Consider the following 15246-nt stretch of genomic DNA (forward strand, 5'->3'; position numbering starts at 1 on the left):
ACAGTTATGAACTCTTTGCTAGGTAGTAGGTGCAAAGTTTTAGGAAAGATGCACAGACGTGTTCTGTGTCTTCAAGACCTACACAGTTCAAGATGGTAGCCATAGCCGTGTGCAACTAAATTTAAATTAATTAAAGTACAATAAAAATTTTAATCTTTCAGTTGCACCATCCACATTTCAAGTGTTCCAGTCGCCACACGTGGCTATTGACTTGTTTGGGACCACATAGATACGGAATATTTCCATCATTGCAGAAAGTCCTGTTGGACATCAGAGGTTGGCAAACTATAGCCTACAAGTTGAGTCTGTCCTGCCACCCATAAGTTTTTTATTGGGACACGGTCACGCCCGTTGATTGACATGTTGTCTGTGGCTGCTCGGAGGATGCCACAACAGAGTGGAGTGGTTGCAACAGAGGTCAGCTGGCCTGCAGAGCAAAAAAAATGTTTACTGGTCGTTCCTTTACAGAAAAATTTTGTCAGTCCCTGGACTAGATCAAGCAGGGAATGGGACACGTTGGAGAATTGCAGGCGATTCTGTATGTGAGGAAACTTAAGGCACACGCTTGATAGTTAAGCAGGGAAGGTGGATGACAGCTAGGTCCCGGAGGGCCTGGTGTGCCTGCGTTTCCCAGGGTGTGCTCTGAAGGATACGAGTCCTATGAGGTATCACCGTGAGGTGCCAACACGGAGGGCTCCAGAGTCAAATAAGTTTTGGAGGTGCTAAATACTGACTCCACCTCTTCAAGGTTTCATAGGCATGTTAGAGACTCTGAGAAGTCCCGCAGGGAAAAAAAATATTTTTTTCTGTTTTGCATAGCCTTAAAGATACTTAACTGAAGAAGCACTTTTTCTTCTCTAATACCTAGAGTAAAGTCCTGCAGAACTGAGGTTACTTGAAGCATACTTTGAGATGCTTAGCCTTAGGAACTATTGAAGGTTCTTAAGCAAAGGAATGACACATTCAAATGTGCAAGTTGTGGTCGTTGGTACTTTGTTGGCACATGTCAGTGGTACAAGCGTTACCTATAGTTCTGGGAATTGGGAATCATCCAAACTAAGCCCAACTGTTCTCTTTGAGGGCAGGCGTTGTTTTACTCATTTGTTGTTGTTTTTTAATTATTTAATTTAATTTATTTATTTACTTTTCTTTTGCGGGGGACAAATGAGTGAGGGGCAGAGAGAGAGAGAAGTGGGGCTCACCTGGGGCTCATGTTTTTACCCAAATCGGGTCTGGAGCTCTCCCAAAGTGGGGCTTGTGCATATCCGACGTGGGGCTCAAACTCACCAACTGTGAGATCATGACCTGAGCCGAAGTCAGATGCTTAATGACTGAGCCATCCAGGCACCCTTTTATTTTGTTTTGTTTTATTTTATTTTATTTTATTTTATTTTATTTTATTTTATTTTATTTTATTTTAAATTTATTGTTTACATCCAAGTTAGTTAGCATATGGTGCAACAATGATTTCAGGAGTAGATTCCTTAAGCCCCTTACCCATTTAGCCTATCCCCCTTCTGCAACCCTTCCAGCAACCCTCTTTTTGTTTTCTATATTTAAGAGTCTCTTATGTTTTGTCCCTCTCCCTGTTTTTATATTATTTTTGCTTCCCTTCCCTTACGTTCATCTGTTTTGCATCTTAAATTCCTCATATGAGTGAAGTCATGTGATATTTCGCTTAGCATAATACCCTCCATTTCCTTCCACGTAGTTGCAAATGGCAAGATTTCATTCTTTTGGCTTGCCAAGTAATACTTCATCGTATACATATATGTGTATGTATATGTGTGTGTATATTATATGTGTGTCTATATATAGACACACATATAATATACACACACATATACATACACCACATCTTCTTTATCCATTTATCAGTCGATGGACATTTGGGCTCTTTCTATATTTTTGCTATTGTCGCTAGCGCTGCTATAAGCATTGGGGTGCATGTGCCCCTTCGAAACAGCACACCTGTATCCCTTGGATAAATACCTAGTAGTGCAATTGCTGGGTCATAGGGTAGTTCTATTTTTAGTTTTTTGAGGAACCTCTATACTGTTTTCCAGAGTGGCTGCGCCAGTTTTCATTCCCACCAGCAATACAAAAGAGATCCTGTTTCTCCGCATCCTCGCCAACCTCTGTTGTTGCCTGAGTTGTTAATTTTAGCCATTCTGACAGGTGTGAGGTGGTATCTCATTGTGGTTTTAATTTGTATTTCCCTGATGATGAGTGATGTGGAGCATTTTTTCATGTGTCAGTTGGCCATCTGAATGTCTTCTTTGGAGAAGTGTCTATTCATGTCTTTTGCCCATTTCTTCACTGGATTATTTGTTTTTTGGGTGTTGACTTTAATAAGTTCTCTAGATTTTAGACACTAACCCTTTATCTGATATGTCATTTGCAAATATCTTCTCCCATTCCATTGGTTGCCTTTTAGTTTTGCTGATCGTTTCCTTCACTGTGCAGAAGCTTTTTATTTTGATGAGGTCCCAATAGTTCATTTTTGCTTTTGTTTCCCTTGCCTCTGTAGACGTGTGGAGTAAGGAGATGCTGCAGCCAAGGTCAAAGAGGTTTTTGCCTGCTTTCTCCTCGAGGATTTTGATGGCTTCCTGTTTTATATTGAGGTCTTTCATACATTTTGAGTTTATTTTTGTGAATGGTGTAAGAAAGTGGTCCAGGTTCATTCTTCTGCATGTTGCTGTCCAGTTTTCCCAGCACCGTTTGCTGAAGAGACCGTCTTTATTCCATTGGATATTCTTTCCTACTTTGTCAAACATTAGTTGGCCATACGTTTGTGGGTCCATTTCTGGGTTCTCTATTCTGTTCCATTGATATGAGTGTCTCTTTTTTGTGCCAGCTTTTTTTATTTTAGAGAGAGAGTGTGTGTGAGCAAGGAAGAGAGAGAGAGAGAGAGAGAGAGAGAGAGAGAGAGAGAATCCCAAGCAGGCTCTGTGGTCAGCACAGCGCCTGATGTGGGGCTGGATCCCATGACCCTAGGATGATGACCTGAGCTGAAATCAGGAGTCAGATGCTCAACCGACTGAGCCACCCAGGCTCAGTATCTTTTAAAACTCCTTGCTGGCTTTAGACCCTTAGTAAATTCTCAATATGTTTGTGGAATAGAAAAGAATTGGTTGGCAGTATAGTCATAGACATTGAATTACAAAATCCTTAGTCTTCTTCCTTAATTAGCTCCTTGGCAGAAGCTAGTGTCCCCAAACTGGAGGAGCAAATACAGAGCAGAAATGTGAGGGCGGGGGACATATTTTAAGCTGTCAACATGCCTAGAGGTCTAGCAGAGAGGAACCTGCACACACGCGCGCACACACACACACACACACACACACAGCCTACCTGTAGGGATGCCATCGCTGGCTATCACTCACTTGCTGGGCCAGTATCAGGTCAAATTAACATGTCATTAGTCCTGAGTCAACAGAAAGGCTTCCACATCATCCCACCTCCCAACTCCTGAGACATCAGCCCTGCACGGAGCCTTGAGACCCAAAGCCACCAGGTTTCTTGCATCTGTCTCTGCTTTGGGAGGGAAGCTAGTACGGTTTTTCTTTGGGAGGACAGAACCACGACAAACTTACTTTGTACATATGTGGTTTCCTTTAGATTCGGTGCTCTCCTGGGGACCTTACCTGTACAGCGTGGTAAGTAGATGCATCCCCAACCCTGCACCCACCCTGGTCAGCAGCCCAGCTGGCCTCTTCTGGCTCTGTCTCCAGGAAGAACAGGCTAGCTGAGTTTGCCTGTGAGGTTGACACTGCTCCTTGGGGGCAAATTTTAAAGAAACATCAGCATAGTTACCCATTTTTCCAGGTACCAGAAACACAATTTTTTAAAAATCCCCCCAACTTTTAATTTTTTTATTATAAAAAATTTTATATATTTTTAATATATATTTTATTATAATTTGTAATACATTTGTAATAAAATATATCTTTTTTTTACAAACATTTTCAAATATGCAGAAAAGTGGAAAGATCACTGTGAACACCCAAGTACCCACCATCTAGACTCTTAACATTTTGCCGTATTTTTTTCATCAATGACTACGTGACTTAAAACAATACACTTTTTTTGTTGTTGTTAATGTTTATTTATTTTTTAGAGAGAGAGAGACAGAGTGTGAGCAGGGGAGGGGCGGAGACAGAGGGAGATGCAGAATCTGAGCCAGGCTCTGAGCTGACAGCAGAGAGCCTGACACGGGGCTCAAACTCACGGACCATGAGATCATGACCTGAGTTGAAGTCGGATGCTTAACCAACTGAGCCACCCAGGCGACCCAACAATTCACTTTCATATGTGGTCCCCTTTCTCCCTCCCAGTCTGTCGGCCATCCCTAGCTGTACGTGATGCCAGGTTTGTGTCTCTGAGCAACATGGGCCTTTTCGTTCTCGGTTTGCGTTCTAGTCTCTTCTTGATGACCAAGGTCTGGCAGAGGTGTCTCAGGTTGCAGAGCAAGTCCTGGATGCCGTGAATAAGGAGCACTATGTAGAGGCCACCCAGCTGTGGGGGAAAGCAGAAATGCTCATTGAACAGGTAACAGGACACCCTTGGAGGCAGCCCACTTGCCTTGTTCCCATGGAGGAAGGGCTCCTGGTTGGTGTCGTTGGGATTCGGGTCTTATCCCGAGACTCCCCACGAATCTGAAAGTGATCGCATGCTAAGAGATAAAGCTGATGAGTCTGAGCAGTGAGGAGGTCAGAAAGCCACCCAGGCCTGTAAGACCTGCTCGTCCTCGGCTGAGCGTATGGACTGTGTAAGAAGCGATGTGTCTTGCCGACATGAACGTTTGGATCCTTGTCAAGCATTGCAGCATCCCAGAAGGGAAGGATGCCGGGCTGAGGACTTGAGTGTGTAGGCCCTCCGTGGCTCTGTACTCCCTATAAGCTAACACACGGGCCCTTGTTTTCTCCAGCAACTGAGCTCCCCTCGGACGAGCCACTCACTACCCCCAGGAGACTCAGCTGACAGCTGGTCTCAGTCCTCGGAGCCGCTGCTCTGATCCAAGCACATTTACAAAGTTAAAGCTGTCCTTGGATAAGATGGAGAGCCAGTTGTTTTTCTGTTTTGCAGCCTCGATCATGGACAAATCAAACAAACAGTCGCATATAATTCTCTGTTTCAGAACACGGATGGGGTGAACTTCTATAACATCTTAACTAAAAGCACTCCCATGGCTGCGATGGAGTCGAGCCTGGAGTTCACCCAGAGCCACCTAGGTAAGTGGACCTGGAAGTTGCTAGACCCTGTCTGTCTGTCTCTGTACAAGAGGAAATCAATTTATTTATTTTTTTTAGCTTTATTGACATAATTTACATACCGTAAATTGCACCCATGTTAAGTGTATGATTCAGTGGTTTTAGTGCATCCACCAGGCTGCACTGTCATAACCACCATCCGGTTCTACCACCATCCACTAATCTACGTCTCCACATATGCCTTCCTGGGGCACTTCATATAAAGGGAACCGTGCAGTGGGTGGTCTCTTGCACCTGGGTTCTTTCACTTAGCATAGTGTCTTGGAACCCAACTTCTGCCCATCAGATTACAACGTCAGTCCCCCTGAAGGCCGGATCGAGTTGTCTTTCAGCTGACCCAGGCTCACTGGATGCCCATATCTGGCATCCTCCCTCCGGGAGAGGCCTATAACGGCTGCAGGAACCCCTCGATTCCACTTGTTAGCCGATTTCCATTGGCCGTGCTGGAGAAACTCAATGGCCCCAAAGTACATAAAATGCAGCAATCAAAGTTAATAAAGCATCTCCACTTTCAACGTGTTTCTGGCCTTTTTCCTCCATCTGGGGTGAATTAAGGCGACACTTTTCATTTTCCAGCTGAAAGCCTCCCTCTTAGACACTGTGTCCCAGCAGCTTGGGAAAGACATCGTCTTGGTCTTATTTCCAGTCCTTTGAACTCACCGTGTACCAGTTTGTTTTAGTTCATCTTTACCAACGCCACGTGAGACACCTACAACAGGATACCTTAAGTCAGCTCATGAACGGTCCCATCAGGAAGAAGCTCAAAATTATTCCTGAGGATTGCTCCTGGGGAGGTACTTGCGTGACCTAATTAAGTGCCGTTGGTAGGGTTGGGGGGCAATAGAGGTGAATTCAGACGTCTTAATTTGAAGAATGGGTTTTGTTGATGGGTTGACATGTTGAAGCAGAACAGCTTTACTATCCATGTTTTATAGATGAGCAAAAAAAATAGAGAGACAGTAAATAATGCGCCAAAATTGGTTGAGAATAAGAGATTAGTAGGGAAGTGGGGAGATGGGGGAAGGAATGAAATGATGGGTTAGGTGTTGATAACTGATAAACTGGATTGTGGATTGATAAGCCAGATTGTGGGCACCTGAGAATCTTCCCGCTGGTTTTACTTTTGTATCAGTTTGAAGTTTCCCGTAATAAACAAAATTGAGATTAAAAAAAAAAAAAAAAAAAAAGCCATGCCCAAAGCCACAGTTGGTTGTGGGTATGACTTCTAGACCAAGGTCTTTGGGGCAGGTTTTGACCACCTCCCTGGCAGGCCTCCCTGGGTCCTGACGCTGGATGTGGTCTGGGGTCTACCACCTTCAGTTCTGGGGGCCATCTCTGGGGGAAATATTTGGGGTTCTCATAGACCAGGACCAGGTAGGAATCTTGGATAAGTTCCCGCTCGGTCCTATAGGGAGGCCGTGAGCGAGTGGGACTCCCAGATTCCTGGAGGAGAAACACTCAAGCTGAAGAGGGTTTCCTTTATGTCTGAGTTACCCCAGGGCTATGTCTTTCTAACAGCCCCTTCATGGCTACTGAGCCGCTAAGACTCGACCCTGGCCCTTGCTTCCTCCGGGGACGTGGGCCACCCTCCCAACCTAAAGTTAGAGGATTCATCGTAGCCCTGGTGTTTTCATTTCTGCCTCACCCCTTAGAGTTTTCTAGAAATGAGGGGGTGAGTACATTATTTTTAACATTTATTCATTTTTGAGAGAGAGAGACAGCACGAGTGGGGTAGGGACATGGGGCAGAGAGACAGGGAGACACAGAATCGGAAGCAGGCTCCAGGCTCTGAGCTGTCAGCACAGAGCCCAAGGCGGGGCTTGAACTCACAAACCGTGAGATCATGACCTGAGCCAAAGTCAGATGTGTAACCGACTGAGCCACCCAGGCACCAAGGGGCGAGTTAATGAGATCAAATAATAAGAATCTGGTGTCAGAGCATGGGGAAGTACAAGCACGGGGAGCCGTTGAGGACTGAGAATAGAGGTGTGAGCCATCACAGGAGGCCAGCTTAAAGGTCGAGCCTGCAAGAGCACCTTTCCAGCTCAGCCCCTTCAGTTTATCTTTGTGATGACAGCGTTTTCCATCCAGCTTCTCTAGCGACAGAGACTCTCACTCCCTGCCCATGCGGCTGGACGGGCAAGGGGACAACATTTTTGCGGACGTTGACTGATAGAAAAAACTCCTTTTTGGCTCCAGCTGTATCTGTGTATGGTCTGGAAAGGACAAACTCTCTGGAAGTACCCACACCCAGGGTCTTGAGCTCTGGTTTGCAGTGAAGCCCACATGCTTTGGAGTCAGCCAGGCCTGAGCCCAGCCTGCCACTGACTAGCTGTTTCCCCCTGAGCATGTCTCTGAGCCTCGTGTTCATTAACTCCTGCGCTAGGTTAAGACTCCTCATCTCCTAGGGCTGATGAAGAGGAAGTGGGTTGTTGTTTGTAAAGTGCTTGCTGAAAGCAGCGACTAGCAAATAAAAAATAGTAGCAGCTGTCGTCATTACTTTTGCATTCGATGTTATGGTGACAACGGTCAGGAATCCGGTCGCACTGTGGTACCGACCACCTGTTCTCTTGCCAGGGGCTGGTCCTCCTTGCAGCCTTACTGAGGGCTCGCTCGGCATTGGTTTAGGTCTGATTTGGCCCCACTTGTTCAGAACTTAGAACTTGGCCCCAGTGTTAGTCAGCAAAGGAGGAAAACTATCACTTGCCCAAAAGCAGAGTTTGTTCCTTGAGAGGACAGCGTTTTCTGAAGCTCCCTGTTTGCTCGGGCATGAAGCCCTCTCTGGGTTTCAGTTCCTCCTGAAAAATGATGTCAGCTGTCAGCACGTGCACTGGAGTGAACAGAGCACATTTGCCTGACAGGCTTCATTTTAGGTGACTGGCTCACGGCAGGGGTTTCTGGGCCGGCTGGTGAAGCATTTGTGTTTTCAGCCTCTGTTATGTGGAACGCGGTGGTGCCTTGTGGGTGCCGGAGCCCAGGATGCTCTGGACTGAAAGGTGCCTCTTGTTCTGGCAGGTTGCAAGCTGTTCCCTCTTTCTGCTTCCTCATGTGCAGGCCAGTCTGCCAGTGTCTTCCAGAACATGGAGGGGGACTTCATGAAGCCAGTCATCAGCATTGTGGATGAGTTGCTGGAAGCCGGGGTCAATGTGACCGTGTATAACGGACAGCTCGATCTCATCGTGGACACCATGGGTAGGAACACAGTCCGTGGGGCACGTGGAGGCAGTTAGTTCCATGGGTTGAGCTGGAAGGGAGCCAGCCTCGGACGTGTCGGTCTTGAGGCTGGCCGATGTAGAAATGCCAGGGGGAAGGCCACTTCCTGTTATGCCCATGTGCCCTGACCTTGACTTCTTTAAAGAGGACAGAGCTGTGGACCCTTAGAGAAGCCTGGGCCTGGCAGATTTTTGAGGCCCTTACATATGATGAAAGAAAAGGAGATATTCTCCTGGTCATGGGATAAATGCACCGTGGAACCGAGGGAAAACCCCGTCTCCGTGCCCCGTCACAGTAGGTGGTAAGCCCTGCAAGCCTAATTGAAACTAAACCCTACTGACTGTAAACCCAGGGGAAATGGGTCCTGTGTGGTTCTGGCTGCAGTAAGACCAGGTGAAGTTCTCAGAACCGGCAGGCAAACCGAGGCACGCAGTCTGACAAGTGTGATGCCTTCACAAGGTCGGCAGGATTGAATATTTCTGCCACTTGTACACCAAGGGCGCTAAGGACACTTTGAAAAGGTTCTGAGTTTCTTCCATGAGCTGCTCGGGTGAGCCACGTTAGCATCTACTGACCCTCAGACTTCTCAGTCCTCTGGAGAGTCCTGCCACCTGCACGGGTCCCCAGTTTCCTTCCTTCAGAGCATACAGTGATGGGAGAGTCAGGGGCAAACGTAGCCGGACGTCAGAGCTTCTAAGTGCCTCCCCGTTGTCTTGGGTATCACTGGGGGTTTGCTAGAAATGCAGTCTCAGTCCTCACCCAGCCCCACTGACTCAGAATCTGCATTGTAACGAATCTCGGGATGAGCCTTATGCACATTACAGTTTGGGAAATGTGAAATTATGGGCCCTGGATTTTTGTTTCTACCCCACCCAACTGTTGATGCCAGACCCTTCTTTGTCCCTCCCACCAGGTCAGGAGGCCTGGATGCGGAAATTGAAGTGGGCCGAACTGCCCAAATTCAATCAGCTGAAGTGGAAGGCCCTGTACAGCGACCCTCAATCTTCTGAAACGTCTGCTTTTGTCAAGTCCTACAAGAATCTGGCTTTCTACTGGATTCTCAGAGCTGGGCACATGGTGAGAGAGAGTCCGGCAGCCTTTGTTGTGGGCTCTCAGCTGTTCTGAGAACAAAGCCACAGGCAGTTGATTATGTGTGGGTGCACTGCCTGTTTCGGCCTTAGAAGAAGTGCTTTGGGCTTGGGAGTATTTTGAAGTCTCTGATTAATTTTTGCTATTAGTGCTTCATTCCTTTGAGTCTAGAAATTCTCATTTATTTATTTATTATTATTTTTAAGATTTAAAAAAATTTTTAAGTAACCTCTACATCCAATGTGGGGCTCGAACTCCCAACCCTGAGGTCAAGAGTCGTACGCTCTACCAACGAAGCCAGGCGGGCGACCCTTGAAATTCTCATTTAAAAAAGCAAATCCTTCTGAGAGCGTTAAGCTAGGCCCTCTATCCTTTATTCCTTAGTTTAAATGAATTTAGTGTGACTTTCCTTTTCGTTCATCCTGGGGGAAGAAGGGAGAAGTTGTCTTTCCCTGACATTTTCAGGGAGCAAAACCCAAAGTTCAGTGGTCTGGAAAGCAGAGTCCCAGTGCGTGGTACAAGGTAGGGGGCAGTGTTTTCGAGCAGCGGTAGCTCCAGAATTTCAGTTTGGAAGAGGCTTTCTGTGCAAAGACGAGGCCGCTTCGCTCCTGCATTTCTGAGCGAACACACTATTTCCCCTTAGGTTGTATGTTGACTGAGTGGCTTTCCGTGGGCCGGGGGAGATTATAAAGGGATAAATCCACTGTATACACACACGTGTGCATGCCTGTGCACGAACAGACACCTATGCAGGTACCAGAGGAGAAGGCGCCCTGTGGGTTATGCTTTGGTTTGGCTACTTAAATACAGGGTTTCTCTTCTTCCCAGGATGGTGGTTTCCTGGAGAAGATTCACTGGGAGGGATGGTAAGGTGCCCTCTGGCCTGCCCTGCCCACTTGGCTCACTTGTGCTTAGGACACACTCCATAGAGAATGAGCTGAGGGGCAGTAGTCTGCTTAGAAAGTGGGTCTAGGGGAGCGCCTGGGTGGCTCAGTTGGTTAAGCGTCTGACTCGTGGATTCGGTTCAGGTCACGATCTCACGGTTCGTGAGATGAGCCTTGCATCGGGCTCTGCGCTAACAGTTCGGAGCCTGCTTGGGATTCTCTCTCTCCTTCTCTCTCTCTCCCTCCCCCACTCTCTCTATCTCTGTCAAAATAAATAAATAAACTTAAAAAAAAAAGCGGGCCTGGGAAACTGGTCTTTAAGCTCGGTTTGTACATGAAGCACATAGTTTGTACATTAAACATACACAGTGTGCTTATTTGGATGGCTGGGGAGGTGATGAGAGAGATTTTGGCAGGGACCTAAGTGCCCCCTCCACGAACCACTCCTCAGGGCTATCAGCTAGGCAGAGAGGAGGTGTAGGAGCAAGGAGAACAGGATGTGCAGGTCCAGAGGAACCTTCAGACCATCGAGGCCGCAGGCACTGGGGAGAGATACCGAGTTAGGTATCTCCCTGTCCTGAAAGCAACAGTCGGGCTGTTGAGGGTCCTAAAGCAAAGGAGCGAAAGTACCAGATTTGTCTAAGAAATAACATTCTAGCAGCAAAGGGCCTGGGACAAGACTGGGGCAAAGAGCCGAGCCGATCAAAGATGCTTTTATAGGGGCGCCTGGGTGGCTGTCGGTTAAGCATCCGACTTGGGCTCAGGTCATGATCTCGTGGTCTGTGAGTTCGCACCCCATGTCGGGCTCTGTGCTGACAGCTCTGAGCCTGGAGCCTGCTTCGGATTCTGTGCCTCCTTCTCTCTCTGTCCCTCCCCCACTCACGGTCTGTCTGTCTCTCGCTCTCTCAAAAATCTATAAACATTAAGATGTTTTCATAGTGATCCAGAAGGGAGAGAAGTGAGGAATTTGATACAGGAGAATGGTAACTGCCTGTAGAACAGCCAAGTGGGATGCCCATAAGACAACTGAATATATATGCTGTGTTTCTATGACCTGGAGGCCAATTTTTGTTGTGGGAGAGAGAGATTTGGGAGTGGAATATGAAAAAGGCCTGGGACAGGGCCCTGGGAGCACCAGGGTGTAAGAGGCAGGAGGTGAAAGAAGGACATACAAATTGAGACTTGAGAAGGGGCAGCCGGGAAAGTAGGAGAGAGGCCAGGGACTCGGGCATCCGCCAAGTAGGGGGGCCAGTGGTGCCGCAAGCCGCCACGAACTCAGGTAAAGGAGTGACGTGCGGGCTCCCTGGTATCCATAGTGGTCGTGGCAGGCGCTCTCAGAGCAATGGAAAGGACGGAGCAGGTGGATGAGCAGTTTTCCTCCAGAAACCGGAAGGAAGTAGAGCCTGCCCTTTGAAGACACTTGATCTGAAGGGACCATGAACAAGGCCGCAGGACTTGGGGTTAGGACGGCATTTTTGTTAGGGCTTTGAGTATGCTGAGTCCCCTCAATATCAACTAGGAGAAAGCCGGTAGGATGTCTTAGGACACAGAGCTGTGACTGTAGGCCGCATAGGCAGGTGGGAGGGGAAGCAGGAAGGGACGGGCTGCATGCTGTCAGTGGTGTGTTGGAGTTCAGGCCCGTTTCCTCTGGTTTGTCACCTAGGGAACAAGAGATCACTTGGGGCAGGTTTAAAATAGTTCTTGGAAACTGTTATTAAGTTCTCCCCAACCACTTCCCCTTTAGTTGATGAAACGTCATTCTGCTATACCCCACTGTGCCTGTGCTTCCTGGGGACCGGGCTGGGAGAGAGGGTCGGGGACAGCAGTGTGCCACAGAGAATCAGGGAGCCATGGAGTTTCAGAACTCGGTGCCATCAACTTGACCTCGATCATTGTGGAGGAGAAACTGAGGCCTCCGCCCCTCCCCTTTTTTGATGGTGTGTGGGTAGGAGGTTTATAAAGGAATTACTCGAAAAATCTAAGGGAGAAAGAAGGTTGAATGTAACAATACAAAAATGGGGTGCCACCCCAAAACAAAGCATCTTGTTTGTTTGTTATCTGTTGACAGATTTCTTACTAGCTTCCCTCTTGGCTATTTCGTACTCCATTTCCAGTCTGAGATCCTTCCTGCACAGAGCATCCTTTAAAATGTCTAGCACCTTCCCTCTTCCTTGAATAGGCTAGGTGCTGGTAACGTAAGCATGGGTCTTATAAAGAAACCAACTGGGGCGCCTGGGTGGCTCAGTTGGTTAAGCATCCGACTTTGGCTCAGGTCATGATCTCACGGTTTGTGAGTTCGAGCCCCACATCAGGCTCTCTACTGTCAGCGCAGAGTTCACTTTGGATCCTCTGCCTCCCTCTCTCTCCCCCTCCCCCGCTTGTTCTCTCTCCCTCCCTCTCTCTCTCTCTCTCTCTCTCCCTCTCTCTCTCTCTCAAATAAGTAAAAACATTAAAAAAGGGGGGGAAAAGGAAAAAAAATCAACAGATCAGCCCCAAATGGAGTGGAAGGTTCTTTCCTAAATGCTGACTTCTTTAGATCCCTGTAATCTGACAAGCTTTTGTCCCGTGCAGGGGTCATTTCGCAGACGGGACCCTCCCTTACAGGGCGCACTCAGGTGCAGCTGGCCTCTCAGGCTGCTGTCCCAGAGCTGTACTTCCCGTGGGAGCAGGGTCTCAGGATGTCGCCCCTGACCCCAGAACCAGGGACAGAACCAGGAGGGCTAACTCGGATCCTGTTCGGCTCTAGGTTCCTTCTGACCAAGGAGACATGGCTCTGAAGATGATGAGGATGGTGACTCAGCAGGAATAGGATGGACCGGAGGTGAGTTGCTTGGCCTTGGGGCACAGGGGCTGAAGCGAGCACCCTGCAGCTGTAGGAGGCACTGCTCTCCCTTGAACCCACTCGCCTGTGCGCGTGAAGTTTCCTGCCTGCTTCTCCAGAGAACAGAATCGCTGCCTCCGTGGCAACTTGGAAATCAGTTCTGCTTCCGAACAAACCTAAGTTGTTTTCTTCTCTAATGGATTTGTTTTCATCAAAATGAAAGGTTGAAATAAGTTAACATGTTTGTATTATGAAAGTAAATTATGTGGTTTATGGGGGAAAAAAAGAGAAAGACAGGTAAACAACAAAATAAACACCCTTTTACTCCCTTCCCCGGGATAAGTTCGGCTGTCAGTTTAGTGTCTGTCTTTGGAAGTCTTTTTTTGCTATATATGCGTGTATATTTTTTACAAGAATGGAATCATTACTGTATGTTGTTTTACTACCTTGTTCACATATTCGTTTGTCCTAAACACCTCTTCATGTCAGTAAAGTTTCTTCTGTAACATTTTTTTTAATGCTATTTATTTTTGAAGGAGAGAGAGAGACAGAGCGTGAGTGGGGGAGGGGCAGAGAGAGAGGGAGACACAGAATCCGAAGCAGGCTCCAGGCTCTGAGCTGTTAGTACAGAGCCTGATGCGGGGCTCGAACTCATGAGCCATGAGATCATGACCCGAGTCGAAGCCAGATGCTCAACTGACTAAGCCATCCAGGCACCCCTTTCTATAACACTTTTAATAGCTGCTGAAGCATTCCATTTTGTGGATGCACCATCATTTATGTACCAAATGCACAACTGTTTCACGTAAGCAATGTCTCCTTTGTCGCTGCTATAAACAGTGCTCTGGTGATTCATCCTGACAGTTATATTTTTATACACATCCTCATTATTTTCTTGCAATAAATTCCTAAAAGCATAACTGTGAAGTCAAAGAATTGGAGCTTTTCTTTAAAATCAAAATGAGGGGCACCTGGGTGGCTCAGTTGGTTGAGCATTCAACTCTTAATTTTGGCTCGAGTCATGATCTCACTGTGAGTTCGAGCCCCGCGTCGGGCTCTGGGCTGACAGCACAGAGTCTGCTTGGGATTCTGTCTCTGCCCTCCCCTATGCATGCTCACTTTCTCTCTCTCTCTCTCTCTCTCATAATAAATAAATAAAACTTAAAAATTTTCTAAAATTTTTTTTTGAAGTTTATTTATCTTGAGAGAGAGAGAGAGAGGAGCAGAGAGAGAAGGAGAGAGAAAATCCCAAGCAGGCTCCACACTGACAGCACAGAGCCTGACGTGGGGCTCGAACTCACCAACCGTGAGATCATGACCTGAGCCGAAATCAAGAGTTGGACGCTTAACCTACTGAGCTACCCAGGTGCCTCAAGGTCTTTAATTTTAAAATCCAGGCTTTTAAGTTTTAGTGTGTGGCTCACGATCTGCAGAAGGGATGTGATAGCCTCTATGCTGATCCTGAAAAGAACACTATTGCCTGTGGTTGCAGGGCTGAGATATTGAAAACCAAACCCAAAGTCTTCCTGCAGCACATAAGGAGAGAGTTATCAGCGGGTTATGCCTGCATGACCAGCCCTTTTGGACCTGAGATTAAAACAGGGACACCCCACACTTACCCACGGTTCGCTGTTGGAGGGCAAGCGCTCCTGCGTGCCGTGGACAAGGAAGACAGGCTTGTCTGTCTGTCAGTTTTGATCCCTCTGGACTCCACCAGTGTATGTTCTCCTTCGGCTTCTGCTGCATATCCTTTGCTGGAAAAAAATTTAGCTATGAGTATAACTAGTCACTGAGTGTTGTGAGTCCTGGCATTGAATTACAACACAAACTGAATCCCCAACCTCACAGGAAACCTCTGTTTCATTAGTCGTTAGGGGACCAGGGGCGCCTGGCTGGCTCAGTCAGTAGAGTGCGTGACTCTTGATCTCAAGGTCATGAGTTCAAGCCCCCCGTTGGGCACGGGGCC

The 15246-nt window shown here is 47.4% G+C and overlaps 1 protein-coding gene across 1 annotated transcript in view; it reads left to right on the forward strand.

Annotated features, from left to right (window-relative positions):
* The window catches only part of SCPEP1 (serine carboxypeptidase 1), a 32218-nt gene extending 18430 nt beyond the window's left edge, over positions 1 to 13788 (forward strand). Inside the window, exons 7-13 of the mRNA XM_019415675.2 lie at positions 3622 to 3659; positions 4423 to 4551; positions 5141 to 5234; positions 5954 to 6067; positions 8328 to 8465; positions 9400 to 9563; positions 13206 to 13788. Of these exons, the coding sequence (XP_019271220.2) occupies positions 3622 to 3659; positions 4423 to 4551; positions 5141 to 5234; positions 5954 to 6067; positions 8328 to 8465; positions 9400 to 9563; positions 13206 to 13268 (740 nt within the window). The 3' untranslated portion in view covers positions 13269 to 13788. The remainder of the gene's footprint in view (positions 1 to 3621; positions 3660 to 4422; positions 4552 to 5140; positions 5235 to 5953; positions 6068 to 8327; positions 8466 to 9399; positions 9564 to 13205) is intronic.
* The last annotated feature ends 1458 nt before the right edge of the window (positions 13789 to 15246 follow it).

This window comes from Panthera pardus, unplaced genomic scaffold (genome assembly GCF_024362965.1).
Source record: "Panthera pardus isolate Hobbes unplaced genomic scaffold, ASM2436296v1 HiC_scaffold_3, whole genome shotgun sequence".
NCBI classification, from domain to species: Eukaryota; Metazoa; Chordata; class Mammalia; order Carnivora; family Felidae; genus Panthera; species Panthera pardus.